Below are 14803 nucleotides of genomic sequence, written 5' to 3'. Positions count from 1 at the left end.
GAAGAAAATAAAATTGGACCTCTGTCTTTCATGTTACAGTGGTACAATATAAATTCCAGATGGGTTACCAGAAAATCTTGTAAAAAATCCAGGAGACTATCTGTATGATACAGGGATACGGGAAAACTTTTTGTCTAATAGTAGAAATCTAGGCATTATGAAAGTTAGATATATTTGACCATATGAAAATTTTAAAGCATTAAATGATAAAAATTCCAAGAACAAAGTCAATGCACAAATGATACCAATGAGGGTTCCCCAAAACTGATGGATGTTGTTGTTAAGTACCATTGAGCCAGTTCTGACTCATAGGGACCCTATGTACAACAGAACGAAACTCTGCCCGGTCCTGTGCCATATGCATGAATGTTGTTATGGCTGAGCCCGTTGTTGCAGCCACTGTGTCAATTCATCTCATTGAGGGTCTTCCTCTTTTTTCCTGACCCTGTACTTTACCAAGCATGATGTCCTCCGGAGTCTGATCCCTACTGATAACATGTCCAAAGTATGTGAGACAAAGTCTCGCCATCCTTGCTTCTAAGGAGCATTCTGGCTGTACTTCTTCCAAGACAGATTTGTTTGTTCTTTTGGCAGTCCATGGTATATTCAGTATTCTTTGCCAACACCATAATTCAAAGGTGTCAATTCTTTGGCTTTCCTTATTCAGTGCCTAGCTTTCAGGAGTCAACTTAAAGACACTCCTGCTATCCAAATTTGGTGTCTTTTGAACACGAAAAGTAATAATGGCTTTCATTGGTGATAACGATATGACAAAAAAAATCCAATCCACAAGATAGCTACTAAAGCTAGTAAACAAATTCAGCAAAGTTACGGGCTACAAGATCAACATGCAAAATTCACCAGCGGTGAACAAGGGAATTAAGAAAAACATTTCATTTGCAATACATCTAAAATAATAAAATACCTAGGAATAAATTTAACCAAGAAGGCAAAAGACTTATATACTGAAAACTACAAAACATTGCTGAAAGAAATTAAAGATCTAAGTAAATGGAAAGACAAGTGTTTATGGATTAGAAGACTTAATATTGTTAAGATGTCAATACTACCCAAAGTAATCTACAGATTCGAAGAAGTTCCTATCAAAATACCAATAGCATTTTTTTCTTTTTTGCAGAAATGGAAAAGCTAATCCTCAAATTCATAGGAAATTGCAAAGGGACCTAAATAGCAAAAACTATTTTGAAAAAGAACAAAATAAGAGGACTTACACAGGATGCACTTAATTTCCCCAACAACAAGTTGTCATAACATGCATGAAATGTTTTCTACCAGGGAAGCTCATTTGATACTTTCTGTTTGAGGTTTTTTTGGGTGCTGATCATATAGGCATCTTCTTCCTAGCAGGTACCAAAATACCAGACTCCCAAAAGGAAAGCAGGTGATCAGCATAAACCACATTGTTTCCACAAACAGTTTAGGCACAGTGAGCTACTCTTTGAGTTACATTGGTTAGAGCCCTCTCGAAATCTAAGCCCCTAGATACCAGTCAAGGGCTAACCTTTCATGCAGGATTTTTTAAGGATAGCAGTCTCAGGCCTACTGCTCTTTTCTGCCTACTTATTAACTTCAAAACTTCAGTATTAAAACTCAAGTCCATTTTCTGATGCACGAAGTAAGATATTTTAAATGAAAAAATGGCAGAATTTCTCCATTTTTTGTGCTTAAATTACTTTAGAAATACTGCTATTTAGTTTTTTAGAAAGGTTGTTTAATTTTATAGTAAGATCAGAAATAATTTGAATATTTGCCTTAGCTGGACTTTGGCCAGCTAAAAGCTCTGTTTTATGAATACAATACAAGGCTGAACCATATGAAATTCTGTTTTCTTAATAGGTTAAAAAACAAATATTGGTAATTTCATATATTTCAGCCTAATAAGAGCGGAATTCCTCATCATTACATCATAGTTTTGCCCAATTTCAATACTACTTTTTAAAAATTATTTCCTGATAATAATAATGATAAATACCATTTGTAAATCACTTTATAGATCACAAAAATCTTTTTCACATTCTTATTTATCTGTATGCTCCTTAGAAGCAAGGATGGTGAAACTGCATCTTATATACTTACATACTTTGGACATGTTGTCAGGTGGGATCAGTCCCTGGAGAAGGACATCGTGCTTGGCAGAGTACACGGTCAGCAGAAAAGAGGAAGACCCTCAATGAGATGGATTGACACAGTGGCTGCAACAATGAGCTCAAGCATAACAACAATTGTAAAGATGGCTCAGGACCAGCCAGTGTTTCGTTCTGTTGTGGATAGGGTCGCTATGCGTTGGAACCGACTCGACGACACCTAACAACAACAACAATTTATCTGTAAAAATAATACTAAACTGTCTTATGGTATAGATTTTAAATGGTATAGATTATAAATGAATTTGTAAATTTCTTATTGTGTTAAAAAAAAAAGTATAGCAAAACATTTGCCAATTCAGTAATTATTATGTATGCAATTGACATCGATTACATTGATATTGTGCAATCATTGTGCTGTACTCTGAAATTGATTGAACATGCAATCAAGATGCATTGATAATTACTAGTGATTTTAATGTGAAAGTTGGAAAGAAAGAAGAAGGATCAGTAGTTGGAAAATATGGCTTTGGTGATAGAAACAATGCTGCAGATCAAATGATAGAATTTTGCAAGACCAACAACTTCTTCACTGCGAATACCTTCTTTCACCAACATAAACGGTGACTATACACATGCACTTTACCAGATGGAACACACAGAAATCAAATTGACTACCTCTGTGGTAAGAGTTGATGGAAAAGCTCAGTATTATCAGTCAGAACAAGGCCAGGGGGCGACTGAAACGGACCATCAATTGCTCATATGCAAGTTCAAGCTGAAACTGAAGAAATTCAGAGCAAGTCCACGAGAGCCAAAATATGACCTCGAGTATATCAAGTTGTATCTGAATTTAGAGACCATCTGAAGAATACATTTGACGCATTGAACATTGGTGACTGAAAAGTAGACGAGTTGTGGAATGACATCAAGGACATCATCCATGAAGAAAGCAAGAGGTCACTGAAAAGACAGGAAAGAAAGAAAAGACCAAGATGGATGTCAGAAGAGACTCTGAAACTTGCTCTTGAACGTCGAGCAGCTAAAGCAAAAGGAAAAATTGTTGAAGTAAAAGAACTGATGATTTTATCTATCTGGAGTTTTCTTAAAAAGTTAGAAATAGAACTACCATACAACCCAGAAATCCCGCTCCTTGGAATATACCCTAGAGAAATAAGAGCCTTCACACGAACAGATATATGCACACCCATGTTTATTGCAGCTCTGTTTACAATAGCAAAAAGTTGGAAGCAACCAAGGTGTCCATCAATGGATGAATGGTTAAATAAATTGTGGTATATTCACACAATGGAATACTACACATCGATAAAGAACAGTGATGAATCTGTGAAACATTTCATAACATGGAGGAACATGGAAGGCATTGTGCTGAGTGAAATTAGTCAGAGGCAAAAGGACAACTATTGTATAAGACCACTACTATAAGATCTTGAGAAATAGTATAAACTGAGAAGAACACATACTTTTGTGGTTACGAGGCGGGGGAGGGAGGAAGGGTGGGAGAGGGTTATTTACTGATTAGTTAGTAGATAAGAACTACTTTAGGTGAAGGGAAGGACAATACTCAATACACGGAAGGTCAGCTCAACTGGACTGGACCAAAAGCAAAGAAGTTTCTGGGATAAACTGAATGCTTCAAAGGTCAGCGGAGCAAGGGTGGAGGTTTGGGGACTATGGCTTAAGGGAACTTCTAAGTCAATTGGCAAAATAATACTATTATGAAAACATTCTGCATCCCACTTTGAAATGTGGCATCTGGGGTCTTAAAGGCTAACAAGCGGCCATCTAGATGCATCAGTGGGTCTCAACCCACCTGGATCAAAGGAGAATGAAGAACAAGAACACCAAGGTTACACGACAACTATGAACCCAAGAGACACAAAGGGCCCCATGAACCAGAGTCTTACATCATCCTGAGACCAGAAGAACTAGATGGTGCCCGGCCACAACCAATGACTGCCCTGACAGGGAGCACAACAGAGAACCCCTGAGCGAGCAGGAGATCAGTGGGATGCAGACCCCAAATTCTCATAAAAAGACCAGACTTAATGGTCTGACTGTGACTAGAGGAATCCCGGTGGTCATGGTCCCCAAACCTTCTGTTGGCCCAGGACAGGAACCATTCCCAAAGACAACTCATCAGACATGGAAGGGACTGGACAATGGGTTGGAGAGAGATGCTGATGAAGAGTGAGCAACTTGTATCAGGTGGACACTTGAGACTGTGTTGGCATCTCCTGTTTGGAGGGGAGATAGGAGGGTAGAGAGGGTTAGAAACTGGCAAAATTGTCACGAAAGGAGAGACTGGAAGGGCTGACTCCAGAGTAAGTGGGATTATGGAGTAAGGTATATATATGCTTATATGTGACAGACTGACGTGATTTGTAAACGTTCACTTAAAGCTCAATAAAAATTATATATAAAAAAAAGAACTGAAGATTTCAAAGGGCATCTTGAGAAGACAAAGTAAAGTATTATAATGACATGTGCAAAGAGCTGGAAATGGAAAACCAAAAGTAAAGAACACACTCGGTGTTTCTCAAACTGAAAGAACTGAAGAAAAAATTCAAGCTTCGAGTTGCAATAGTGAAGGATTCTATGGGGGAAAATATTAAATGACACAGGAAGCATCAAAAGAAGATGGATGGAATACACAGTCATTATTCTAAAAAGAATTAGTCGATTTCAAGAGGTAGCATATGCTCAGGAACTGATGGTACTGAAGGAAGAAGTCCAAGCTGCTCTGAAGGCATTGGTGAAAAACAAGGCTCCAGGAATCAATGGAATATCAATTGAGATGTTTCAACAAACAGATGCAGCGCTGGACATGCTCACTTGTCTATGCCAAGAAATATGGAAGACAGCTTCCTGGCCAAATGACTGGAAGAGATTCATGTTTATGCCTATTCCCAAGAAAGTTGATCCAACTGAGTGTGGAAATTATAGAGCAATATCATTAATATCACACACAAGCAAAATTTTGCTGAAGATCATTCAAAAATGACTGCGGCAGTATATTGACAGGGAACTGCCAGAAATTCAGGCCAGTTTCAGAAGAGGACATGGAACCAGGGATATCATTGCTGATATCAGATGGATCCTGGTTGAAAGCAGAGAATACCAGAAGAATGTTTACTTGTGTTTTATTGACTATGCAAAGGCATTTGACTGTGTGGGTCATAACAAATTATGGAGAACATTGGCAAGAATGGGAATTCCAGAATGCTTAATTGTGCTCATGAGGAACCTGTACATAGATCAAGAGGCAGTTGTTTGGACAGAACAAGGGGATACTGATTGGTTTACAGTCAGGAAAGGTGTGCGCCAGGGTTGTATTCTTTCACCATACTTATTCAATCTGTATGCTGAGCAAATAATCCAAGAAGCTGGACTGTATGAAGAAGAACAGGGCATCAGGATTGGAGGAAGACTCGTTAACAATCTGTGTTATGCAGATGACACAACCTTGCTTGCTGAAAGTGAAGAGGACTTGAAGCACTTACTAATGAAGATCAAAGACCACAGCCTTCAGTATGGATTCCACCTCAACTTAAAGAAAACAAAAATCCTTACAACTGGACCAATGAGCAACATCATGATAAACAGAGAAAAGACTGAAGTTGTCAAGGATTTCATTTTACTTGGATCCACAATCAACAGCCATGGAAGCAGCAGTAAAGAAATCAAAAGACGCATTGCATTGGGTAAATCTGTGTTGAAGAGCAAAGATATCACCTAGAAGACTAAGGTGTGCCTGACCCAAGCCATGGTATTTTCAGTCGCATTGTATGCATGTGAAAGCTGGACAATGAATAAGGAAGACCGAAGAATAATTGATGCCTCTGAATTGTGGTGTTGGCAAAGAATATTGAATATACCATGGACTGCCAAAAGAACGAACAAATCTGTTTTGGAAGAAGTACAACCAGAATGCTCCTTATAAGCAGGGGTGGTGAGACTGGGTCTTAACATACTGTGGACATGTCGTCAGGAGGGATCAGTCTCTGAAGAAGGGCATCATGCTTGGCAAAGTACAGGGTCAGCGGAAAAGAGGAAGACCCTCAACGAGGTGGATTGACACAGTGGCTGCAACAATGAGCTGAAGCATAACAACAATTGTAAGGATGGTGCAGGACTGGGCAGTGTTTTGTTCTGTTGTGCATAGGGTCGCTATGAGCTGGAACTGACTCGATGGCACCTGACAACAACAACAAGGATCATTACCACTATCCTTTTCCAAAGTATTCTACCACCATTAACAGAAACTCAGTGCCCACTAAGGAATAAATCCCCTTCCCCTGCGCACATGCCTTATAAAGCCTAATGAGCTTTGGTCTCTATACTTTTGTCTGTTTCATATGGATGGAGTCGTGCAAGATTTTTCATTTTATAACTGACATAGTTCACTCAGCATAATGTTTTCAAGGTTCGTCCATGTTGTAGCATGTATCAGGACTTCATTTCTCTTTATGGTTGAGTAATATTCCATTGTATGTATGCATATTTTGTTTATACATTCATCTGTTGATGGACATTGAGGTTGTTTCCCATCTTTTGGCTATTGTGAATAGCGCTGGATGTTGCTGTACAAGTTTCTGTTTGCATTCCTGCTTTCACCTCTTTTGAGCATATAGGATTGGGATTGCTGGGTTGTATAATAGTTCTGTGTTTCAATAAAAGCATTTTTATATAATTATATAAAGCTTTCAAAGAGACTTTAGTTAATTTTATGATACAGAATAGGGGCTTTGAGTTGCCACGTGTTAAAAATGACACCGTAGGTGCCCTTTTTGTGTAAATAGTGCAGCAATACCCACTGCATTTTTGAAACATGAATTTTTGATATGTCTGGGTACCAAATGTTGTTAGGTGCCATCAGGTCACCTCCGATTCATACCTACCTTATGCGTAACAGAACAAAATGTTGCCTGGTCCTGCACCACCCTTGCAATTGTTATGTTTGAGCCCATTGTTGCAGCCACTGTGTCAATCCTTCTCATTGAGGGTCTCCCTCTTTTTTGCTGACCATCACCTTTAGCAAGCATGATGTCCTTCTCTAGTGATTGGCCCCTCCTGATAACATGTCCAAAGTAAGCAAGATGAAGTCTTGCCTTCCTTACTTGTTAGGAGCATTCAGCAAAATTTTTCTACCATATGATATTAATGATATTTGTTGATGATTTTCCCACTCCATTTGGTCTCCGTTCTTTGGAATGGGCATGAATATAGATCTCTTCTAGTTGGTTGGCCAAGTAGCTGTTTTCAATATTCATGTCAAGGCCTGAGTTTTCCCTTCAGTTCTTTAAGAAATGCTGATTGTGTTCTTCCCTTTTGGTTTTCTAACACAATAAGACTCATATAAAGGACAGAGAAATGCTGTGATATTTAATTTTAAGCATGTTGTTGTTGTTATGTTAGGTGCCATCAAGTGAGTTCCAACTCATAGCGACTCCACACACAACAACGAAACACTGCCCAGTACTCCATCATCCTCACAGTTGTTGCTATGCTTGAGCCCATTATTGCAGTCACTGTGTCAGTCCATCTCGTTAAGAGTCTTCCTCTCTTTCACTGACCCTCTACTTTACCAAGCATGATGTCCTTCATATTTTGAGTGCCTTCCAACCTGTGGGGCTCATCTTGCAGTGCTATATCAGACAGTGTTCCACTGCTATTCATAAGGTCTTCACTGCCTAATTCTTTTCAGAAGTAGACCTCTGGGTGGTTCTTCCTAGTCTGTCTTAGTCTGGAAGCTCAGCTGAAACCTGTCCACTGTGGGTGACCCTGCTGGCATTTGAATAGCAGTGGCAGAGCTTCCAACATCACAGCAACACACAAGCCCCCGCAGTAAGACAAACTGACAGGCATGTGGGGGATTTTAAGCATACAGGCACTTTAATCTTCTGGTCTAATCAGTCAGTAAATTTATCACTTAGATTTACAGTTATCAAAATTAGAATGACTGGAATCATCTAATATAAACTATACTCATCCTAATTTAATCTTTGGCTAAGGGATATACAATTTAGAAACTATCGTATAGTAATACTGGTTTTTATGTGTGGTTCATAGAACCAATCGAATTTTATAATTTTCTCCATGTATGTACTTAAACTTATTTTCATTTCTCAGCTAAAGTCAGTACCAGTTTTTCTGAAAGGATGTAGAGAGCAAAAAGAACATCTTTAAAGCAACTATGTCTAAAAAATGTTGACAATAAATAACATCCTATTTTTTTTATTCTAAGAAATATTATTCAGGAAATAAATTTCATGTGCTAGAGTTCTTTTAATGTGACTGGTGAAACATAACTTATCATTTTTTAAGCTATATTATACCAGTGCTTTAACAGGCAATTTATGAGCTATAATTAGTATGGAATAAAGTAGAATTCTGTTTTAAGTTGGTATAGTTTAAATTGTTATTGTGTTAGCTATTTATGTTAGGAATTTGTATTAAAATATTTCAAATGTCTACACTTTCATCTGTGAACAGCTATGAATATTCCAGAAGTAGTAACTTTGCTTTATTCTCTTATTTTCTTTTTTATAGCTATCATTATTAATTATGCAAGCGAAATATTTGGCTGCTGAACTTAGTCAATGGCAGAAAGAAACTCCCAAAAGTAAGATTCTTATTTCTCTTTTTGTGCTGTACACAAATTAATGGTAAATACATTTAATGATCACAAGAAGAATTACAAGATTCATTTGGTCTCCTTGAAATTGCCTAAATTTCATTGATAATGGGAGGCCACCCAGTCTTTTCTTCCTTTATACACATGTTGTTTATTTTGTTATTATAGATGAACATATCTGTCTAACATTAGATTATGATAACCTTGACCATGGTGACATTATCATAGTCATTCCTGCAGGCACTACTTTATGCTCAGTACCCATTGTCTTCAAGTCGACCCTACTCATAGCAACTCTATAGGACAGAGTAGAACTGCCACATAGGGTTTCCAATGAGCTGCTGGTAGATTTGAACTGTCAGCCTTCTGGATAGCAGCCATAGCTCTTGACCACTACACCACCAGGGCCCCTCATGCTCAATTAAAAAAAAAAAAAATGCTCAGTAGAAGCTATAAATTCTTTAATGAATGAATCTTACTTAATGAAAGGAAACAGTTATTTAATTTTAGATATTTATTGACATAAGGGCCACATAGATTATATGTATGTCCAACCAGGCCAACTGTGTTTTTGCTTTTAGTTGAGAAACACAAGATAGCTTAAAAATTTGTATCTGTATCAACAACAAAAAGGCAAACACCCCAATTAAAAAATGGACAAACAATTTGAGTAGACATTTCTCCAAAGAAGATATGCAAGTGACCCATATGCACATGAAAAGATGCTCAACTTCATGAGTCGTTGTTGTTGGCTGCCATTGAGTTGACTCCAACGAATGGTGATGCCATGTACAATGAGTTCGGACCGTTGTGACCCATAATGTAGTAGATTGGCAAACCTTTCTTCCTAGCCTGTCTTAGTCTGGAAGCTCTGCTGAAACCTGTTCAGCATTATAGAAACATGCAAGCCTCACTGACAGATGGGCGGTGGCTTCTTTTGAGGTACATTGGCTGGGAATCGATTCCAGGTCTCCTGCATGGAAGGCAAGATCTTTACCCCTGAATCACCACTGCCCTCTACATTAGTCATTAGGGAAGTGCAAATCAAAACCACAATAAGATACCATTTCACGCTCTCTAGGACGACTGTTGGAGTCCTGGTGGCTAAGTGGTTAAGAGCTATGGCTGCTAACCAATGGGTCGGCAGTTCGAATCCACCAGCCACTTCTTGGAAACCCTATGGGGCAATTCAACTGTATCCTTTAGGGTCTAGAGTTGCTATGAGTCGGAATCGACTCAACAGCAATGAGTTGAGGATAGCTATTATTACAAAAGGAAACTCTGGTGGCGTAGTGGTTAAGTGCTATGGCTGCTAACCAAAAGGTCAGCAGTTCAAATCCACCAGGCGCTCCTTGGAAACCCTGTGGGGCAGTTCTACTCTGTCCTGTAGGGTCGCTATGAGTCAGAATTGACAGCAGTGGGTTTGGTTTTTATTATTACAAAAAGAAGCCAAGAAGATCAGAAAATAGAAAGTGTTGGCAAGGATGTAGAGTAATTGGAGCCCTTGTGCATTGCTGGTGGGAATGTAAGATGGTGCAGCCATTGTGGAAAACAGTTTGGCGGTTCCTCAAAAAGTTAAACATAGAATTTTCATACAATCCATCAATTCTTCTGTTAGATATATACCCAAAATACTTGAAAGCAGGAACTCAAATAGATACGAGTGCACCAATGGTCATAGCTGCATTATTCACAATAGTCAATATGTGAAAACAACCCCAGTGTCCATTAACAGAATGCGATATGTACATACAATGGAACATTATCCAGCCATAAAGAGAAATGAAGTTCTGATACATGCTACAACATGGATGAACCTTGAAAACGTTATGCTGAATGAAGTAAGTCAGACATAAAAATGAGTCAGACAAATATTAAATGATCCCACTTGTATGAAATATCTAGAATAGGCAAATGCATGGAGACCAAAGTTTATTAGTTGTCACCAGGTATTGGGTAGAGGGCGAAATGGGGAGTTATTGTTTCAGGGGTACTGAGTTTCTGTTTGGAGTGATGAAAAAGTTTTGGAAGTAGGAAACAATGATGATTGCACAACATCATGAATATAACTAATGCCACTAAATTGTATGGTTAAAATGGCAAAATTTTTGTTATATCTTTAACCACAATAAATTTTTTTGAAAAATTATAGTTGTAATATCCAATTAGCAGATATTTTTTCTATTTTAAAAGCCTAAATTTTTGTGTGTCATATATGTCTGTATTTGTTGTATAGATTATGCTCTCTTTTTTTGTATGTGTCTCCTTTTTTCCTCCCCTATTGTCTATTTTCCCCTTTAACCCCTTACTTCCCTTCTTAGTCTCCTTTGTAGGCTTATCCTTCTCCACCCCAAGGAGCAATCCTAGGCTATCTTTTCTCCTCATTCTCTTCCTAGACAATTTCATCCACATCCTTGATTTTAATTTCCATATCCATGCCAATGTCCACTATTGTTCCACATCTTCACTACCACTTGTTATTGTTAGTCTTTTTGATTTTAGCAATTCGGGTAGATATGTAATGGCATACAATTATGATTTTAATTTGCATTAAACTGTTTATCCTTTTGCCTACTTAGCATGAGTTATACAGTTTGAACATCTCAAAGGCTGCTCATACTCAGCTGTTAAATAGTGGTGTTCTCCAGAAGACTGTACTCAGCTCTTTTTGCTTCTCAGACTCTACATGTTATACTAGCATTATATTTTTCTCCCCCATGTTTATATGTTACATCTATATTAATGATTTCCAAATCTATATATCCAAACTGACTTCTCTGCAACATGAGACTTATATATCTACCTTCAAGACATTTTTTCCAAAATGTTCAACAGATATCTCAGACTCATAAAGTGAACTTCTCTGTATTCTGTAACCCACTGAATGGAATCTGTTTCATCAGCCATAAATTTAAGAGTCCTCCTAGATTCTTCTTTTTCATATATAACCAGTCGCTAAATACTAAACCACACTGCCACAGGTTTGCTTTAGGCCTTCATCACCAATCCGCTGAATTATTATAATAGACCTTTCTCCCCTTAATTGGAAGTTTTATTGTAGAAATTGGGGTCTCAAGGTTATAATCAAGGTATCAATTAGGACAGGGTTCTCACCAAAGTCTGGAGAGGGATCTACTTTCAAACTCCCTCAGGCTGTTGGCAGAATTCATTTCCTTGTAACTGTAGTGATTCATGACAGCTTTGTTACGTGTTTTTGCTCTCTCCATTGTTCTTTCTTCCTGACTCTCTTAGTTATCAAATACTGCTATAAGAGAAATACCACAGATGAATGCTTTAACAAAGAGAAATTTATTCTCTCACAGTCTAGAAGGCTAGAAGTCTGAATTCAGTGTGCCAGCTCCAGGGGAAGGCTTTCTCTCTCTGTCTGCTGTGGAAGAAGGTCCTTGTCATCAATCTTCCCTGGTCAAGGAGCTTCTCAGCACAGGGACCCTGGGTTCAAAGGATGCGCTATGCTCCCAGTGCTTCCTTCTTGGTGGTGTGAGGTCCCCATGTCTCTCTGCTCAGCTCTCTCTTTTACATCTCAAAAGAGATTCACTTAAGATACAACCTAATCTTGTAGATTGAGTTCTGCCTCGTTAACATAACTGCCACTCATCTCATCTCGTTAACATCATAGAGATATGATTTACAACACATAGGAAAATCATATCAGATGACAAAATGGCAGACAATCACACAATACTGGGAATCAAGGCCTAGCCGATTTAACACACATTTTTTGGGGGGACACAATTCAATCCATGACACTGACATTCCAAGATGCCTTCTTTTATCATTTCCCTTCTATTTCAAGAACTGTCTTTCTCCATTCTTCTAGGGTAGATTTGCTGGCTGATGTATTTTCTTAGTTTTTTTTTTTTTTCCCTTGTCTGAGAATGGCTTTGTTCTTCTTTCATTCTTTAAGGACATTTCTACTAGATACACTATTATAGGTTGATGCTTCCTTTCCTTTAGCAGTTGAAAAATGTTGTGCCACTTCCTTCTGCTTCCCTGGTTTTTGATGAGAAATATGCTGCGACTCTAATTATTTTTCCTCTATAGGGCAAGCATTGTTTTTCTCTGGCTGCTTTCAAGATTTTTTTTTTGTCTTCAGCTTTCAGAAATTTAATTATCATATGTCGTGACGTGGATTTCTTTGGGTTTTTCCTGTTCACTCATATTCTTGAATCTGTGAGTTAATATCTTTTGCCAAATTTCAGCTGTTATTTCTTTTAATACTTTCTCAACCCCACCATCGTTCTCCTCTCCTGGAATTCCAATGATGCAATTGTTAGACCTTTTTTTTTTTTAATAATCACACAAGTCCCTGAAGTTCTGGTCATTTTTTTTTTTTTTTCAATCCACTTCTTTCTGGATTCTCAGATTGGGTACTTTTTATTGTTCTGTCTTTAAGTTCACTGCTTCTTTCCTCTGGTCTCTCTATTTTGCCGTCGAACTCATCCACTGAATTTCTTTCTGTTTTAGTTATTGTATTTTTCAGTTCTGAAATTTCCATTTGGTTCTTCTTTATATCTTTTATTTCTCTGCTGAGCCTCTCTATTTTCTCACTTGTTTCAAACATGTTTATATTACTTGCTGGAGCTTTTTTTTTTTTTCCGTATCCAACTATTTATTTAATTCACAACCTCCTCAATATGCTAGTCAAGCTTAAATAAAAATTCATCACAGGACAGATACTCAGGGAGCCTGGATCATTATTACTTGGATTTGAGGGAGCAAAAAAGTGGGCACAGTCTCCACAGCAGAAATCTTGGTGAATGTGAAGACATGGGATCCATCACTCATGTTGAAAAAGAACAGTCTTCCCACGTCCATATCCAGGAAAATGCCCACTTGGCGCAAATTGGGGTCCACACAGAGTTCCAAGGCAGGTGTGATGCTGGCAAAGAAGTAGCCCCCCTTTCTCAAACCCACTGTCCAGAATCCACGTTCTGTAGACAGCTGAATGTTTCCTCGTCGATGAGTGGATTTTCTGCAAATGCCCAGATCCCATTCTTGGCTTGTTCCCATGACACCTCCCAGTAATGGCGGCCGGAGGTGAACCAAGTGGAGCCCAGGACACGCAAGGCATAGTCAGACCTCTCCACACACGCAGTCAGCTGGTGTTTGAAACACCGACAGTGGACTGTCCTCAGGTCAGCAGAAATGGTGAGGAGGCTAGGAACTTTTTTTATGGCAGGTGCTTTAAAAAATTTGTCAGATAATTCCAACTTATGTGTTATTTTGGTTGAAGTGACTTTTAATTGTATTTCTCATTTAAGTTCAGATTTTCCTGGTCCTTGGTAATTTTTTATTATATCCTGGACATTTTAGATATCATGTTATGGGACTCTGAATCTTATTTAAATCTTTTGTTTTAATAAGCCTTCTCTATCATTGTGCTGGAGTCCTGGTAGCGCAGTGGTTAAAAGCTACAGCTGTTAACCGAAAGGTCAGCAGTTCAAATCCATCAGCTGCTCCTTGGAAACCCTATGGGGAAGTTCTACTCTGTCCTATAAGGTCGCTATGAGTCAGAATCACCTCGACGGCAATGGGTTTTATCATTGTGCTGGCAAAGAAAGGGAGGCATGACTCATGACTGCCAGATGGGGGTAAAGGTCAGGTTCTCTACTCAGCCTTCTTTGAGAATACAGGGAGGGGATCAGGAATGCTTAGTTACTGCTGGGTAGTGGTGAGATTTCAGGCTCTTCAGCAAACCTCTGCTGACATCACCCTAGCTGGGAAATGTAGGGATGTCTTGTTAATGCTTACACATGGCCTCTACCTACACTGCAGTTCAGGGAAGGACTCATTGTCACTGAACGGTGGTAAAAGTTTTAGCATCCCACTTAGCCTCCTCTTACTCTGACAGGGAAGGGAAGTAATTCCACATTACCATTGGGTGAGGGTGAAAGTCTAAGAAGCTCATATGGTCTCCACTAACCCTATGGAGAAGAGGGGTACTTGTTACCCCTGGGCTAGAATAAAAGTCCTGACTTCCCATTTAGACTTCTCTGATATCATCCTGGTGGGAATAGGG

The 14803-nt window shown here is 38.6% G+C and overlaps 1 protein-coding gene across 1 annotated transcript in view; it reads left to right on the top strand.

The window, feature by feature from the left end:
* The window catches only part of CENPK (centromere protein K), a 44605-nt gene that overhangs the window by 13310 nt on the left and 16492 nt on the right, over positions 1-14803 (top strand). Inside the window, exon 4 of the mRNA XM_049864544.1 lies at positions 8679-8751. Coding sequence (XP_049720501.1) covers positions 8679-8751 — 73 coding nt within the window. The remainder of the gene's footprint in view (positions 1-8678; positions 8752-14803) is intronic.

Source organism: Elephas maximus, chromosome 2 (assembly GCF_024166365.1).
Source record: "Elephas maximus indicus isolate mEleMax1 chromosome 2, mEleMax1 primary haplotype, whole genome shotgun sequence".
In the NCBI taxonomy this organism is placed as follows: Eukaryota; Metazoa; Chordata; class Mammalia; order Proboscidea; family Elephantidae; genus Elephas; species Elephas maximus.
The sequence above is the reverse complement of the archived record's forward strand: the minus strand, read 5'-3'. Positions and strand labels throughout refer to the sequence as shown.